The following is a 15,980-nucleotide window of genomic DNA, read 5'->3' on the forward strand; positions in this document are numbered from 1 at the left end:
GACCCAGTCCCTGCTCAGAAAAATGGAGGCAAAGAAATCATTAAATAGGTTAGCTTTGCTGTCTGGTGCAACAACCAGATTTCCCAGTGTGTCCTGCAGAGGCCCCATGTTACCCAGTACCTTCTTTTTACCCACCATGTATTTAAAAAAGGACTTCTTGTTGTCCTTGATCCGGGTAGCTAGTCCCAGTTCCATCTCCGCCTAGGCCTTCCTGACTGCCCCCCTGCAACCCCGAGCAACCGAAGTATGGTCCTCCCTGGTGATGGCCCCATAAGAGGTGCTTGCAGGTACGCTCCTGTTCCCTGGTTGTCTGTTCTATCTCATTTTCTTCCTCCTGATCTTCCACGTTAACAGGCTACTTTACATCTGCAAAAAAACGCATTTAATTCCCTACCAATTTTTGAGGCACTTAATGTACCCTCCCCCCCACCCCTTCCACCCCACCTCCTAGGCCAAGACTTAAGTCGAGAAGGCCGTTTTGTAGTGTAGAAAAACAGATGAAAATTTTGACATCAAGGAGAAATGAACCCAGCAATGGAATACAACTGACCTATTTAAAAAATTGCTCATCACTGATCACAGACCCCGCATCTAAACCCCCTAGCTTTGCTTTACCAAGGCAAAGCTAGACAATGGTGATCAGGGTTCATACTGAACAAGGTTGATATAATTACCTACTGTATATATGTAATTTTATTAAAGACCCCAAGTGCAAGTGTGGCAAAATCCAAACTCTAGCACACGTTAGAGAGGAGCATTCTATTTATCATTTTAATGGTTGCACTGAAGACCTGCACTAGACTATTGACAATGCTTCACAATGGATATCAAATCTGAAGTGGTCATTCTAGCCTCATCCTTAAGTGCCGTTGTTTATAGGTTGCCTGTAAGTTGCTTATAGTTTGCTCTGTCATTCGGTTACTGTATTCCATGCTAATAAATATCGTGAGTATGCATAGTGGATGCAAATGATAACAGTATAGTTCAATACATTTCACCTTTTTGTAGAAAACCAGAGCACCAAAAACAGCAATAGGCAATTCTTATAAGAGTGCATGCAACAAAAGTTTGGTCACCTAGCTGCAGAAAAATGACAAATTGCATTCTAAAAATACTAAGCCTAGTCCTGTACCATGGGGTTGTCCAACTGACAGCCCCCAAGGGGCCAGCACGTGCCGTAAGCATCCTAGTGGCTGCCTCTTCCATTGCCACATGATGGGAAGGGTCCATGGGTTTGCACATCCACCACAGCCAGGGGGTAGGGCATGATTTGTGCACTGCTGCTGCCACACAGTATGGGGAGGGTCTCATACCACTGCTGCAGCTCAGATAGCAGAGATCCTGAAGTCTCAGCATATCTCCACCTGCATGGGGAGGGGGTAGGCCATGAGCCACGGCCACAGTCCAGAGCCATTTCGGGCTGCTCATGCTGTGACCACTGTTCATCCAGGGAAGGTAATCCCAGAGGGGCTAGTTGCACAGCAAATGGCCTGTGCCATGTGCAGTTCCCCCAGACACACCAGAGTTCATTAGTCCTAGCATAGAAACTTGTCAAATTACATAGCCAAATAATCTCAGGGTGGACAAGGCAAGGGTCGAAATGTATAGAATAGTTTATATTTCTTCTGTTAGTCTCTGCAGTCTTGGATATATGCATAGCTGCAATGGACTTTTAAGTGTAAAATATTTGAGTTCTTAGCTATTGTTATCTAGTCTATGCATGATCTTATTTTATAATACATGTTATATCCATGTTACTTTCAGTATGGATCATTTAAACGAAAGCACTGATAGCATAGACTGGCAGAAAAGAAAACATACTCATAAAAATAAGACACAAAAGCCCAGCTGACTTAGCCATGCATTTCCACTTTTAGGCTTAGTCTGAGTTAACTTTCAGACCCAGAACTCTGCAGCTTTGAAAACAAAACTTTAGTATACATTCAGAAATAAGCTGTTTAAGTTTAGGCATCTAAATGTCAACTTCAGTATTTTTTTTCTGAGCGATATCTGATATGTTGGGTGAGTGGTGGGATGCAGTGGAGTCAATTTTTGTTTTTTCTAAAAAAAATGATTTTGAGTTCCAGATGCATTTTTTAGGAAGCAGATTTTGCTGAAAGCTTAAAGTATTTTTTTTAAATTGGGAACAAGGTATTTTTGTGATATCCTTTTTGGACCAACTGTATAGTTGGAAAAGTCTCTTACAAGTGTTACAAAGCACTTTTCTACAGATTTAGAAAGAAACAGACTAGGCTAAGTGGGGAGAAATGGTTTGTGTTTCACGTTAATAAGAGCAATTTTTTTAAACTGCCAAGTTTGGGGAACCATGCTTCATAGGATGAACAAGCAGATGAGTAAACTGAAGAGGATACCATACTTGGTAGAAAGTGTATAATTGTCTATCTAAACTTATTTTGAACATATTTGGTGATAATTTTTTTTGTTCTTCCTGTTATACAGACACTCTTAGAATATGCAGAAAAGTGGAAGACATCTGAAGATCCTCTGCCATTGTTGGAGGTATACAGAGTGGCTATCCAAAGTTATGTTAAAGCACGACCTTATCTTACCTCTGAGTGTGAAAAAGTAGCCTTTGTGCTTGAACGCTTATCACTGTGAGTATGTTTTTCAGTGAATTGCACGTTATATGTAGATAATATAAATTTTAAGCAATTTTCACTTGATACCTGTTAGTTTTTAGATTGAATTTAAGAGTTGATATTTATCCATAATGTTCTAAATCAGGGATGGGCAAACTATGGCTCATAGACAGAATCTGGCCCACCAGGCCATTTTATCCAGCCCATGGGGCCCCTTTAAAATTTAGAAAATTATTACCTGCGGGTGGTTGCCTGTCTAAAAGCTGATGAGGCACTGCCAGCAGTATTGGCAGCAGCAAGGACTGTCCAGCCCCACCCCACCCCACCCCACCCCCAGTCCCCAACCAGAAGCTTCTGCCTAGCAGAAACTTTTGGCCTGGTGACAGTGGGGTTGTTCCCCTGTCCTCCCTCTGTCTGAGAGTGGAAACTCAGGTGAGAATGAACGGTGCAGGGTGGAGAGGGGAACTGCTGGAGGAGCAGGAGCCAGCCCGGCCTGGCCAGCACCACTTGGTTCCTGGCTGGCTCCTGCTGTGCTGTGTAGTTCCAGCCACACAGCCAGGAACCGCATGGTGCTGACCGGGATGGGCTGGTTCCAGCACCATGCGGTTCCTGACTTCATGGCTGGGACAGCAGGAGCCAGCCCACCCCGGCTCCCACGGTTCCTGGCTGCATAGCCAAGACTGCACACAGGAACTGTGGGAGCCAGGCTGCACTGGCTCCTGTTGCGTTCTACGGTCCCAGCCATGCAGCTGGAAACCACGTGCCGTTGGAGTGCCGGGTGGAAGGGGCATCAAGCAGGTGGGCAGAAGAGCAGTGGTAGCTGGGCAGGAGCGTGGGGCCTGCATCAGTGCCCCGGTGCCAGGGCTGGCGAGGGTCCAGGGCGGAGCCCAGGCTGGCAGGGGGACTCTGTGGAACTGGTCCAGCTCCGCCCCTAACCCTGGGGATAGAATTTTCTCTATGAAGGTTATTTTGCTGTGGAACAAGCTACCATCCCTTTCCTGAGAGAGCCTGAGGCTGTGGATCTCCACATACTGCTGCAGGGTTGGACTCCTACAGAGGCGGGAAATCTGCTTTTTATGTATGTGGAGGTTAGAGGAGGTTAATGTTTGCAGGCAGTTTGTGATTTGTGGCAAGGAAACTCAGGCTTGGATAGCTTCCCCTTTTCATTTTTTGTATGCACTTAAAGGTACAGTTGAACTATGTATTTGCACATATCTCTTATTCCATTTAAAATCTAATGACTTATTTTTTAAAAAATATTATAATGACAAAGTTGGTTTGAGATTTTAAAGTTCATACTCATCAAAGTTATGTGAAGTAATATCCCCATTTACTTTCCAGAAGCTGTGTGGAACTTTTACTGTGTCTGCCTCTTGACTTACCAGAAAATAAATGGGAAAATTTTCAGGCATTTGTACGGGTGAGAATTTTTGGGTTTTTCTATATGAATAAGATGAATATGAAGGGAAATGTTGAATCAGCAGCCTTTAAGAGATGCTTTGGAAGCTTGGGGATGTTTAGTTGCAAGAGTTAGATTAAACTTTCTGCTTCCTTCAGTTAGAAGTCATGCATGCTGTTAGGTGAGTCAAATCATTATATATTAAACAATTCAGATACTAGCTTGGCTGAATAATATTTGACTAAGATGAAAACAAAACTAAAGTCTGATCCCAAGTATCTTGAAAGATGCTTTTAATGGATACTAAAGTTATAAAAAAAATAATTTATTTACCAATTATTTGTAACAAAATACTAAAAATGAAATTATGTAACATCGAATTCATATTTCACTATTTCTTTTGAGCCAAATTCTTTTCCACCTGTTATGAATCAAAGTACCTAAGTATGATCATTTTTCACTCTGTCATTGAGAACAGAATCAAGTCCTCACTGTCCTGTAAATACTGCTCTGTATTTAGCTAGGACAGTGAAAACACCAGTGAATGTTACAGGTTTGTTAGGCTTTATGAAAGACTTTAATAGGAAAGTATGAGCCATCTGCTCTGAAGAGAGGGGCTGAAATTAGCCCCAACCCAGACTTATTAGATATAATGGTTGTTTGGACTGAGAGAAATAGGGCCTTCAGCCTGAGAGAAAGAAGTAGTAGGAAAATTGACTTCACATTTAACATGCCCTGACATGAGTATCTTGAATCTGAGGGTCTTCATTGTATTCTCAAGTTCTGAAGCATAAACTAGTTAAGCTTGGGGAGAAAGATTGGAGTAGACTTTGTTACCAAAAGAAATGAGCAATAAAAACTAATAGTGAACCCCAGGAAAGTTTTGGGTCATGTAGGAAAGTCTTCTTGATAATACTTCCTCTTTTGCTTTCAGAGTTATATATGCACTGCCACATCATAAGCCAAAGCACACTTTGAGTATTAGTGAAACATTAGTTTGCCTACAAGCATTATGCAAGTCTACCACTCTAGAGAACTCAGAACATAAAAAAATATTAGTCATTGTCACACAAACCATCAGTTTTCTCACTGTTATTAATGTTAGGTTTTGGTCAAAATTTTCTTGAAAGTTATCTTATTACAGATTATTTTAGTATCCAAATACAGTTACTAACTTTTTTAATAGTCTGTGAGGGCAATGTGGTAAAATTAAAGGAAAAATTAAATTTATCTTTTTATCTAACTCAAAATTAATTTATCTCCACCATGTCCAGTGCTTCAAGATAGATCACAGAAGAGACTGAATAAATAAGATTTGGCGCCAAAGTCTTACCTGGACAACAGACTTTATTTCCATTTTTTCACTTGATTTTTAATGGACTTATTGCTTTTATACAATAAAAGTATTTTTAGTGCCACAATCCCAGTTTTTCTGGTATAAGACTGTATTTTTAGACGCCTACCTGATGTTATACTGGCATATAGCATGTACACTACAACATTTAAATTTCCATATTAAAAAGTCTACTCATAGGGCTTAAGATTAATTGCTTTTATTTTTGGTCTTTTAGAGCAAAGGTTTATAAGAAAGGACAAGTTCTACTTTTGAGGTTTTCCTTTTATATTAAAACCATATGTCCTTAAGGGGTTTTATGTTTGCCCTTGCCATACTTGTGACTCATTTAATATTTTTCTTCAGGTGTCCCATGAAAAGTTGATGGAGAATGGCAGCTGTGAACTGCATTTTTTAGCTACTCTTACTCAAGAGAAGGGAGCATGGAAGAACCCAGTGCTCTGTGATATTCTTTCCCAGGAACCACTGAATCAGGATAAAGGTAAATTTGTAATACCATACGTGGTCACAACACATACCCATTCTACAACTATTTTAATAAATTAGCATTTTGGTGTGACTAATTTTATGTCATTAGTGATATATGTATAGTGCAGCTGTAGTTCAACATCTCTTTGGCCATTTCCTTTATAAACTCAGAAGGGATTTATAAACAGGCTGTTCTGTGTTGAGATGAATGTCAACGCAGAGGTAGCCAACAAAGATGTATTTATGTAAACTGCTCTTTATAAGTAAAATAAAAATACAGCTATCCCATTTTTACTGCTATGTATTTAATAGAAAACTGAAACCATTACCAACATCTGTATTTAAGAAACCACATTTAAAAAACCACTACTGACGTGTTTCAGATTTAAGAGATTGCAGTGATTTTGGTCTTTCCTGTGCTCTTACAATATTTGAAATGCCAATATATATATATATTTTTAAAAGCATTAGTGTATGTTATACTTGAGAGGCCTGAAGATAAAAAGAAATATTATGGCAACTCCTTTTCATACTGATTTTGGGAATGGAGTAAAAGTTAGTGCAGTATTGTATATTCACTACTGATTCCTTCAGCACTGTTACATGTGGAGTCCATTTATGTCACAGTGACTAGGTTATCTGCTCTGATACAGAAACCATCTTTGGCACCAGGGTCTTTTGCATCCCAATCGGAGTCAATAGCTTCCAGGTTGCCAACCTTGGTGTCAGGGGGCCTGGATTCTACTTCTTTCCTGGTGACGAGATGCACGTTACTAAAGGAGTTAACTGTTTTGATGTTCCTAAAATTTCCCTTGTTAACCTAACTGAGGTTTTAACTAGAGATTGCCTCACTGGTCCCCAAGGCTGTTTTAACAGAGGAAACTTTAAGACACCAGTGAGATTTGCTCCTCTTCTAGAAGAGGATCTCTCATTTTTCTAGTTTCTGGTGAAAGTAATCAAAGGTCTTCCTCTTAGTTGCCTATCGTTCCTTCCTATGACCCTTCTGTTTTATAGAGGGAAGATAAGTACTCTCCTTCACAAAAGAGGGATAGGCCAGGACATCCTGGGTGATATCTCCCAGTGCTTCGTTTTGTGTAACTGTATGATCAATATTGGTTGTTTAAATGACATCTCCAACTCAAAGATGGTCAGTGATCACCTTCCACAGCTCAGATTCATGCTATGGTCACTTAATTTATTTCTCATTGCATTCCGGGCCACTCCACTCCACTGTGTATTCATATACTTCAGAAAGCTCAGGATGATTTCAGTCCATTTACCTTGTAGTTTCAGTGGCAGCAGGGAGTCGGTTCAAGATTATTGTATGAACTAAGCACAAAACCCATTTTTCACTCATTACCATATTATCAAACTGTTCCTAGTTCCTAAACTAGCACCATCCTCTCTCTCTCTCTCTTTAAAGCTCCATCCAGCTAATCTTCAGTATGGTCATGTAACTCTAGAATTCGTTTCACTATCCTTTGAAAATCCAGCAGTTTCTCCCATAAAAGCCTGCTGATTTGGGAGAATTCTCCTGGGTTTTTTTCTTGGTAGAAAAACTTACCCAGAGATCCCAGAACAGATAGATGTTCAAATGCTGAGCCTCTGTGCAGCCAGGGGGTCCATATGCACACATATCTGTGTGCACTGCAAGCTCCCCAGCAGATGACAGCAGTGCACAGGGCAGCCCTGAGAGGCTGACTCAGACTGCCTTACAGGCTGTCTCCCTGCAGCATAATGTGGGGATTGTAAATGGCCAGCCTGCTTGGCTGGGGCAATAGAAACCAGCCCAAGTGACACAGTCTCCCTGAATCTGTGGGGGGCTGGAAGCAAAGCCTACTGGAGGACTGTGCTGAGGCTTCTCTCAAAAGGTATGTGTACAGGTGTTCAGTCTTGCAAAAGAAACTTTCCCAGGAGCCATTTAACTCTTCCTGGGATATTTTTCTCCTGAAGCAGCCACTTCTGCTGTAGGAGAAAAATCCTGTACACTTGTGGTTTCTACTGGGAAAGCAGCAAGTCTTACAGTAGAAACTGAATGTTTATATGTGATCTTATTCTTCTAGTTCCATCTTGCAGCAGCTTAGCACTCTCTTAAGATTATCAAATACAGACTTTGGTGCAGTATGCGGAACCACCTGGCATACCCTACATGCCCTGTGGGTCAACTCCAAGACCCCCCAGCAACACTGGGATCCAAATATTAGGGCTCTGTAAGCTGGGTCCAGCCCCTGGACTTTATTTTTGACACTGTGGACCTACAGCAGGGGGGACTGCCACAGCTGGACCCGCATCCTGGCGAGCAAAGGGGGCAGAGGGAGCTCTCATTTTCTATGACAAAAAAACAAAATCAAACACCAAAATATATAGATATTTTGAATTTATTTATTATAATGATTCAAATACTGGCAGGATTCCAAATTGCTTTAAAATTGTAAATATATCAACAAAACATTGTGTGCAATTGATACTTATATCTAGATTCATAGATTGTAAAGCCAGAAGGGACCTCTGAAGATCATCGGGTCCAGCCCCCTGCACCAAGCAGGAAACATAATTGGGGTCAGGTGACCCCAGCAAGGTGACTGTCTAGTCTCCTCTTGAAGATTTCCAGGGTAGGTGATTGCACCACCTCTGGAGGGCTCTTATTCCACAGTCTGGACACCATGACTGTGGAGAAGTTTTTCCTAATGTTGAGCCTGAATCAATCTTCCAGGAGTTTGTGGCCATTACTCCTGGTTTTCCCCTTGGGTGCCCTGGTGAACAGTTGCTCACCAAGCCCTTGATGTATTCCCCTAGTGTAGCAGTAAGCTGCTACCAGGTCCCCTCTCAGCCTTCTTTTCTTCAGGCTGAAGAGTCCCAGATCCCTCAGCCTTTCCTCCTATGGCTTGCCTTTTAAGACTCTGATCATATGGGTCGCTTTTCTTTGGACTCTCTCAAGCTTGTTGACGTCTTTGTTAAAGTGTGGTGCCCAGAACTGGACGCAGTTCTCCAGCTGCGGTCTCACCAGTGCTGAGTAGAGTGAAAGAATCACTTTCTTGGCTTTGCTGGAGATGCATCGATTGATGCATGCCAGAATATTATTTGCCCTACTGGCTACAGCATCGCACTGCTGGCTTATATTCATACTATGGTCTATTACTACCCCCAGGTCCCTTTCATTTGTGGTGCTAGTCAGTTTGGTGCCGCCAAGCCTGTAGTGTGTTGGGGGTTGCTCATCCCGAGGTGGAGCACTTTACATTTCTCAACGTTGAACTTCATCAGGTCCGATCCGCCCAGCTTGCTATTCTGTCTAGGTCTGCCTGTATCTGTAGCCTATCTTCAAACATGACCATGCGTCCCCATAATTTGATGTCATCCGCGAACTTAGCCAGCGAGCTCTTTACCCCCACATCCAAATCATGATTAAAGATGTTGAAAAGTACTGGACTGAGTACTGACCCCTGCAGGACACCACTGCCCACTTGTCGCCAGGATGACACAGATCCGTTCACTATGACTCCCTGGGTTCTATCCTGCAGCCAGTTTCTCACCCACCTGACTGTCTCGGAGTTAAGCCCCAAATCCTCCAATTTTCTCGCGAGGGCATCGTGGGATACTAGATCAAAGGCCTTTTGGAAGGCTAGGTATACAGTGTCAGCCTGCTCTCTCATGTCCTGGTGGTGCATTACCTGGTCATAGAAGGAGATGAGGTTGGCAAGGCAAAACCTGCCTGCAACAAAGCCATGCTGGCTGTCATTCAGAATCTTACCTTCTGCAAGCTTATCGCAGATAGACTCCTTGAACTTTTCTAATATTTTCCCCAGGATGGAAGTTAGGCTGATTGGGCTATAATTACCTGGGTCCTCCCTCCTCCCCTTCTTGTGGATGGGCACAACATTGGCCCTCTTCCAGTCCTCAGGGTCTTCTCCAGAGCTCCAGTAGTTGTGGAAGAGTTTTGCTAGGGGTTCCTCAGTGACTTTGGCCAGTTCCTTCAGCACTCCCAGATGAAGATCATCTGGTTCTGCTCACATGTACATGTCTAATTTTATTAATTGGTCATACATCCGTTCTACGGCAATAATAGGAAGGTGATTATTCCTACCGTGCTCATCCTCTACTCTACCTGGCGTGGTTTTCCCCTTTGTCCGGTGAAAGACCGAGGCAAAGTAGTCATTCAGGAGTTCAGCTTTCTCCTGGGTGCTGGTAACCAGCTCTCCTGAGTTGTTGAGCAATGGCCCCACACTCCCATTAGTTTTCCTCCTGTTCCCTATGTACCTAAAGAGGACTTCTTGTTGTCCTTGATTCCCATTGCTATTCTAAGTTCAGTTGCCACTTTAGCCTGTCTCATCTGTTCCATGCAAATACAGGCCATTGTGGAATAGTCCTCCTTGGGGCCCACCCCAAACTTCCATTGTTTATCAGTTTCTTTCTTCTTTCTTAAGAGGACAGTGATTTCCCTGTTTAGCTAAGGGGGCTTCCCAGCCCTTCTGTTACCTTTTCTCTGCATGGGAATGGACTTCCTTTGTGCTTCAAGGATCATGTCTTTAAGGAACAACCACTCTTCATGCACACCTTTCGCTTTTGGTCCCTGGTCCCGCAGAACTTGCCCTACTAGTGACCTAAGCTTGTTGATATTTACATTTTTTAAGACATCAGTCCTGCTATCCAACTTACCTGCCTTGCATTGGACAGTGAACATGATGGTTTCATGGTTGCTATAGCCCAGAATTCTCTCTATATTTAAGTCGGTCACCAAGTCATTTCCTTTGGCCAGGACCAAGTCTAGCAGAGCATTACATCTGGTTGGCCCACACACCTCCTAAGTCAGGAAGAGCTCCTCGACACAGGTCATGACGGATCACAACCAATCCAAAGTGGCCAGGTGTTCCTCCCAGGAGATGTCTGGATAATTAAAATCACCCATGACGACCATGTCACGTGCATGTGCAGCCTCGGGCAGTTCTCAGGTGAACTCCAAATCAAGTTCCTCCACCTGGTTTGGTGGCCTGTAGTATACATCTACAGTTGGGTATCTTTTGCCGGTTCCCCCTCACAACTTGACCCAGAGGGTGTCAAGCTGTCCTTTTTTGGAGCCGATGGCGGCCTCCAAGGATGTGTACTGCTCTTTCACATAGAGAGCAACGCCTCCACCTTTCTTCCCCACCCAGTCCCTTCTGTGCAGGGTGTAGCTCTCTATAGCTACACTCCAGCCATGTGGGGAGTCCCACCATGTCTCTGTAATCCATACTAGATCATAATGCACACTGGAGAGTAGGAGGGCTAGCTCCTGCTTGTTCCCCGTGCTCCTGGCATTAGTACATAGGCAACTGAGTCCTCCTACTGAGGCCCTCGTCTTCCTGTCCTGCTGATGAAGAACTATTCCCTAGTTCCCGAAAGTGTGGCTCTCCCAGCGTCCCTGTCTACTGGACTTACTTGCATGTTGGTCCCTGGACATGTTTGAATTTGTGTATCCCCAGCCCCCAGCAATCTTAGTTTAAAGCCCTGTCCAGTGGTGGTGGTGTTTCATTTTAATATATAACGGTGTTTCATTTTAATCATGGAAAAACATGGATTTGGGGGGTTTTAATCAGAGGATTTGGGATTTTTAAACAGAGAAAACCAGGATCCCTGGTGATAGCTAAATTGGAGCAGCTTTGGTGAAAGAAGTCATTCTGGACTACTTTCTGCCCCAGTTTAGCTGTCACTTACCACCAAGTATTGCTGATATGCAGTAACTATGCTTGCTGTTCTGTAGTCAGTCCCCGGCTCCCTGTTAAGTAACTTTAATTTGATTGTATGTCTATAACTTTGGTCATCTTTCAGGCTTTTCTTGATATTTCCTAATTAGATGTTTAACAGACCTGGTGGAAGAGCACATCCTGGTCAGACACCATTATTTATTCTGCATTTCTCTGAGTTTCACCCACTACAGAGGAGTGCTTGTGGGTCTTGGTAGAGATTTTGTATCAGTTGTAGATCTTGCTCATCTGTGCCACAGTCTTAAGATTTGCATCAGCTTTTCACGGTGGACTTTGTCAAAAGCTGTTTTCATACTCCACAAAGCACAGATGGATGTCTCGTGCCTTTTCAGGGCTCTTTCATGTAGGGAAGTATACCTTTTCGGGACTTGAACTTAATATAAATCCAAGCTGACTACCAGTAATACAGGAATCTCTTTGCTCGGGCATTGTTGCTCCTGTGATTGTCAATAACACACTGAGCATATGGCTCCATAGTTCCACATTGCCTCGCATTTGGGATTTTAGGCAGAGGAATTAAAATAGGCTGCTTGCAATATTTTGGTAGTTCATCTTGCATGTATATTTGATTTAGGAACTGTTGCGCTAATGTCTATGATTCATCATCTAGATTCTGTATGGTTTTCACAACTATTCCATTATTTCTGACTGCTGTGCTATTTTTCATTGTCTTCAAGGCATGATCGAATTCTTACATTAAGATCAGTGGCATTTCTTCTCTTAAAAGACCGGTCTTCTCTCCCTTAATTGGATTGTCAAACAGCTTACTGGTGTATTCTATCTACCTTGTTCTCATTTCCTCATTTTAAAAGCATGTCCTGCCATCTCTTGATTTAATACTGAATTTTTTCACTTCTTTCATTGTTCTAGCAGCAAGGTATAGCTCTTTCTTGAGCATGATGTGTCCTATAAGGAACCTCTGTTTCCATACATTTCTGTTCATACCACTCTTCTTTTGATTGTTTTCAGGCCTGTGTAATGTTCTTGTTTGGGTTTTTATATTCTGCACTATTCCATTCCTTCTCTTCGTTTATATATCAGTTGGAAGATTTCTTCTGTCATCTGTGTCACTTTATTTTATGATTTCTTCATGCCTAAATCTGACCTTACTGATGTTCCCATTTCTGTTTTAAATGTTCTCCATTTCCTGTATGTTGCCAGGTTGATTAAGATCCTCATGGACTCTGGATTGTTTCTTGTCTTATATAATCTGCATTTCTTCCCTTCTTTTATCCCATATATATTTCTATTTGCATTTTTTTTAATTTCAGCCAACATGTTGTGAACAAGTTATGTTTAATATTAAATTCTGCAGATGAAAACATCCTTACATTAAGTACAAAGTTGCTATATCTTTTTGATATCAAGGTGTCATCTGTTTCCTTGTAATGCATCCTGCCCTGGCTTCAGGACTTTTCTATGCATGTGTCCTCCTTGGATGATGTTTATACCATGTGTTTGTTATATGCTGTAAAGCCATGTTTCTCAGCAACTTTTTCTGTTAGTGTGTTATGTTTTTACCTTATGCCAAGTCTTTGAATTCTAACAGCACCACCATGTTAATACTTTTGGTGTTACTTCCCCATTTCCTTATCTTTTGGAGGCATTTTTGGTGTCATGAGTTTTTTCCATCTCTACTCAGTCACCTATTTGTACATAGAAGATAAAGGTGAGATACTGATTTTAATTATCAAGACTGTTCTGACAGTGGTCAGATAAAACCAGTTTTGGTAACAGGCTGTCTTAGTACTATGCCAGCCACCTTTTTTGTGTAGCATATCATTCCATATCTACTGGGTGAATGTAGGTCATTCCAGGAACTCGTGTTGAGAATATCAGATATACTGGAAATTCTAATCCAGACAATGGAGGATAAAAATGGAATGGTCTTACATGTTTTACATAGCCCACTTCCAGAGACTTGCTATACCCATAAATGAGGGCATATTACCAGTAATCTGGTAGACGCCTGCCTCTCTTATCTCTGAAAGCAAAGAAGGGTGAGAGAAAGTACCAAGTTCCCTCTGGTGCAGGGATCGGCAGTGTTTTTAGCCAGAGTGCCAAAATCACCCCAACCTCCACCTACGCGTCGACTTGGAGTGCCAGAGATGGGGGAGCTGCAAGGGGCCTGATCCTCATTGCTGGCTGTGTCTGCACGCATGCCTCCGGTGGGTGGCAGAGGAGGGGCCAGGATTGTGCTGCCCCAGTCCCTTCTCTGCCATGCACTGCAAGCTGCACATGCACCCGGCGCCACCACAGAGCTGGTGCCAGTGCTCCACAGCCCATCGCAGCTATTTGTAGTGTCCCAGCTACCTTCCTCAACCAGCCTGGGCTCTGGGCAGGTATAGCAGGTGGCTGGAAGGCTGTGCTGGGCTCCACAGCCCTGGCACTAGCTATGTGGCAGCGGCAGCTGCACACATGCCTCTGTGTGGCTGGTGGGGGAGGAGCCAGGGTTGTGCTGCCCCAGGCCCCTTCCCAACCATGTGCCCAGAGGTGCGCGCACAGCTGCCACAGCTACAGAACTGGTGTCGGGGCTGCGGAGCCCCATGCAACTGTTTGCAGCCTCCTGGCTGCAGCCAGCCCAGGCTCTGGGCAGCTGCTGGCAGAAGCTGCCCAGAGTCCGAGTTGGCTGTGACATGCCAAGGAAAATGGCCTTGCATGCCATGCTCTGCCACACATGCCAATCCCTGCTCTAGTGTTCAAGTATTTTTATTCCCATATTGCTCCAGGTATGCCTATTGTCATGACAGCTCAAAAAAAACTACATATTCTCAAGCAGAAATAGTCAAATGAGCTAGACTTTTTCGGGAAAACATTTTTCAGAAAGCTTGAAGTTATGCATAGTTAGCTATAATGTTTTTCTCTCTCAAGATGACCTATGAATTGGACCAGGCTACTGGATTGCTAGATAAGAGTTCTCTAGATATGGGGTTCTACCACATACAGCCCACAAGCCAGATCTGACTCACAGAGCACAGGACCTAGCCTTCAGAGCTGGATTGCCTGTGCCTGTGCTGGGATTGCACAGCAAAGAGCTGTGCAAAGGCTGGGCACTGCTGCTGCTTCTTCCACTTCCCTGATGCAGCCTGGTGCAACTTTCAGCCAGCGAGGACCTACATCCAAGTCAGGCATCTGCAAACTGTGTCCATGCTGCTGCTGCTTCTCCCCACCCCCATAGCTTCAGATTCCAGCCAGTGTGGAGCTTCACTGGTATGGAAAGCTTCCAGCTGTGCCCGCACCACAACCACAGGGTTGACAGAGAAGGGAAGGGAGCAGCACCACTGCAGAAGCAATTTTCAGATATGTGGTCCCAGCACAGTTCCCCTCTGGCTAGAAGCTGCGCCTGTGCTACAGCTGGGAACAGTAGGGGAGGGCAAGCAGCAGTATGGGCACAGCTCCAATATGCCCAGCCCCAGTATGGGCATGGGGAAGCCTCCCTCTCACTGACATGCTTCCAAAGCCACCCAGCCTGCATTGGACCAGAGTGAGTTTTTCCACCCTGTGGCTTGCAAAGGGTTGCCAGCCCCTGCTCTACATCCCAGGCTTGGTTTTCACACATTAATTACAGGTCTGTTAACAGCTGAGATGTCTCTGCAAACTACTATGGACAAGTAGATACTGCAGTGCGGTTTGGCAAGAGCAGTCACCATGGACTGCACTGTGTTCTGGTTGCAGTCTGGGCAGCCAGAAGAGGTCCAGATACCCTTAGAAGACTGTCCTTTGGAGGGTAATAATTTATTCTAGAACAACCTTAGATTTCCTGGATATTTATACCCCATACGTATAATTCATGTTTTGGATGAATATTTTCTACTTTAATATTTTTTTCCCTAGATCCTCTAGATTAGTTCACAGCTCTCAGTCTGAAAAACTTCTGTTTCCACATTTTCATCAGTCCAGTGTACTGGAAATATTTATGTTTTGTAATGAATAATGCACATTACAAATCGAGTGCTGTCACTAGGGTTGCCTAGAGCTCCAAGAACTTTCATGAAAGTTCTGACTGTCATAGCTGCTTATCTCCAGAAAGAGAAATTCACTGCTGCAGCTTTATCTTGACAGTTAACTGGAACAAGGATCCTTTCCCCAAAAGGTTATGGACAATTTTTGTTGCATTCTATACCTGTTTTCCACAGTAGCTCTAAAGATAGAGCCAAATCTGATCTCAGGGAATGAGAGTGTGTGGGAGGCATCCTAAATTCCTCCCAAAAGTGATATTGAATTTTCACGTAAATCAGTTGTTCATTTGCTGATTTTCTACCCAAAGCTGCAGACATTCTCTGTGCTTTGATTTCTAGATTTCTGCTTGCATAGAATGCATAAAAATATATTTTATTTCCATTGCTGAAAGATTATGGGGATGGTTAGTGTCGCAGAGCACCCCGGTGCTCTGCTCCTAGAGGGGAGAAACTGCCAGGGAA

At 43.4% G+C, this 15,980-nt stretch overlaps 1 protein-coding gene across 2 annotated transcripts in view; it reads left to right on the forward strand.

Moving 5' to 3' along the window:
* Nucleotides 1-2,463: 2,463 nt before the first annotated feature.
* ZNF292 (zinc finger protein 292) overlaps nucleotides 2,464-15,980 on the forward strand; it is a 55,922-nt gene continuing 42,405 nt past the window's right edge. Inside the window, exons 1-3 of one of the 2 annotated variants that reach the window (XM_025205249.1) lie at nucleotides 2,464-2,615; nucleotides 3,942-4,020; nucleotides 5,699-5,834. In XM_025205249.1, coding sequence (XP_025061034.1) covers nucleotides 5,717-5,834 — 118 coding nt within the window. In that variant the 5' untranslated portion in view covers nucleotides 2,464-2,615; nucleotides 3,942-4,020; nucleotides 5,699-5,716. The remainder of the gene's footprint in view (nucleotides 2,616-3,941; nucleotides 4,021-5,698; nucleotides 5,835-15,980) is intronic. The other variant, XM_025205250.1, reaches the window with a different exon arrangement.

Source organism: Alligator sinensis, unplaced genomic scaffold (genome assembly GCF_000455745.1).
Source record: "Alligator sinensis unplaced genomic scaffold, ASM45574v1 scaffold658_1, whole genome shotgun sequence".
NCBI lineage: Eukaryota > Metazoa > Chordata > Crocodylia > Alligatoridae > Alligator > Alligator sinensis.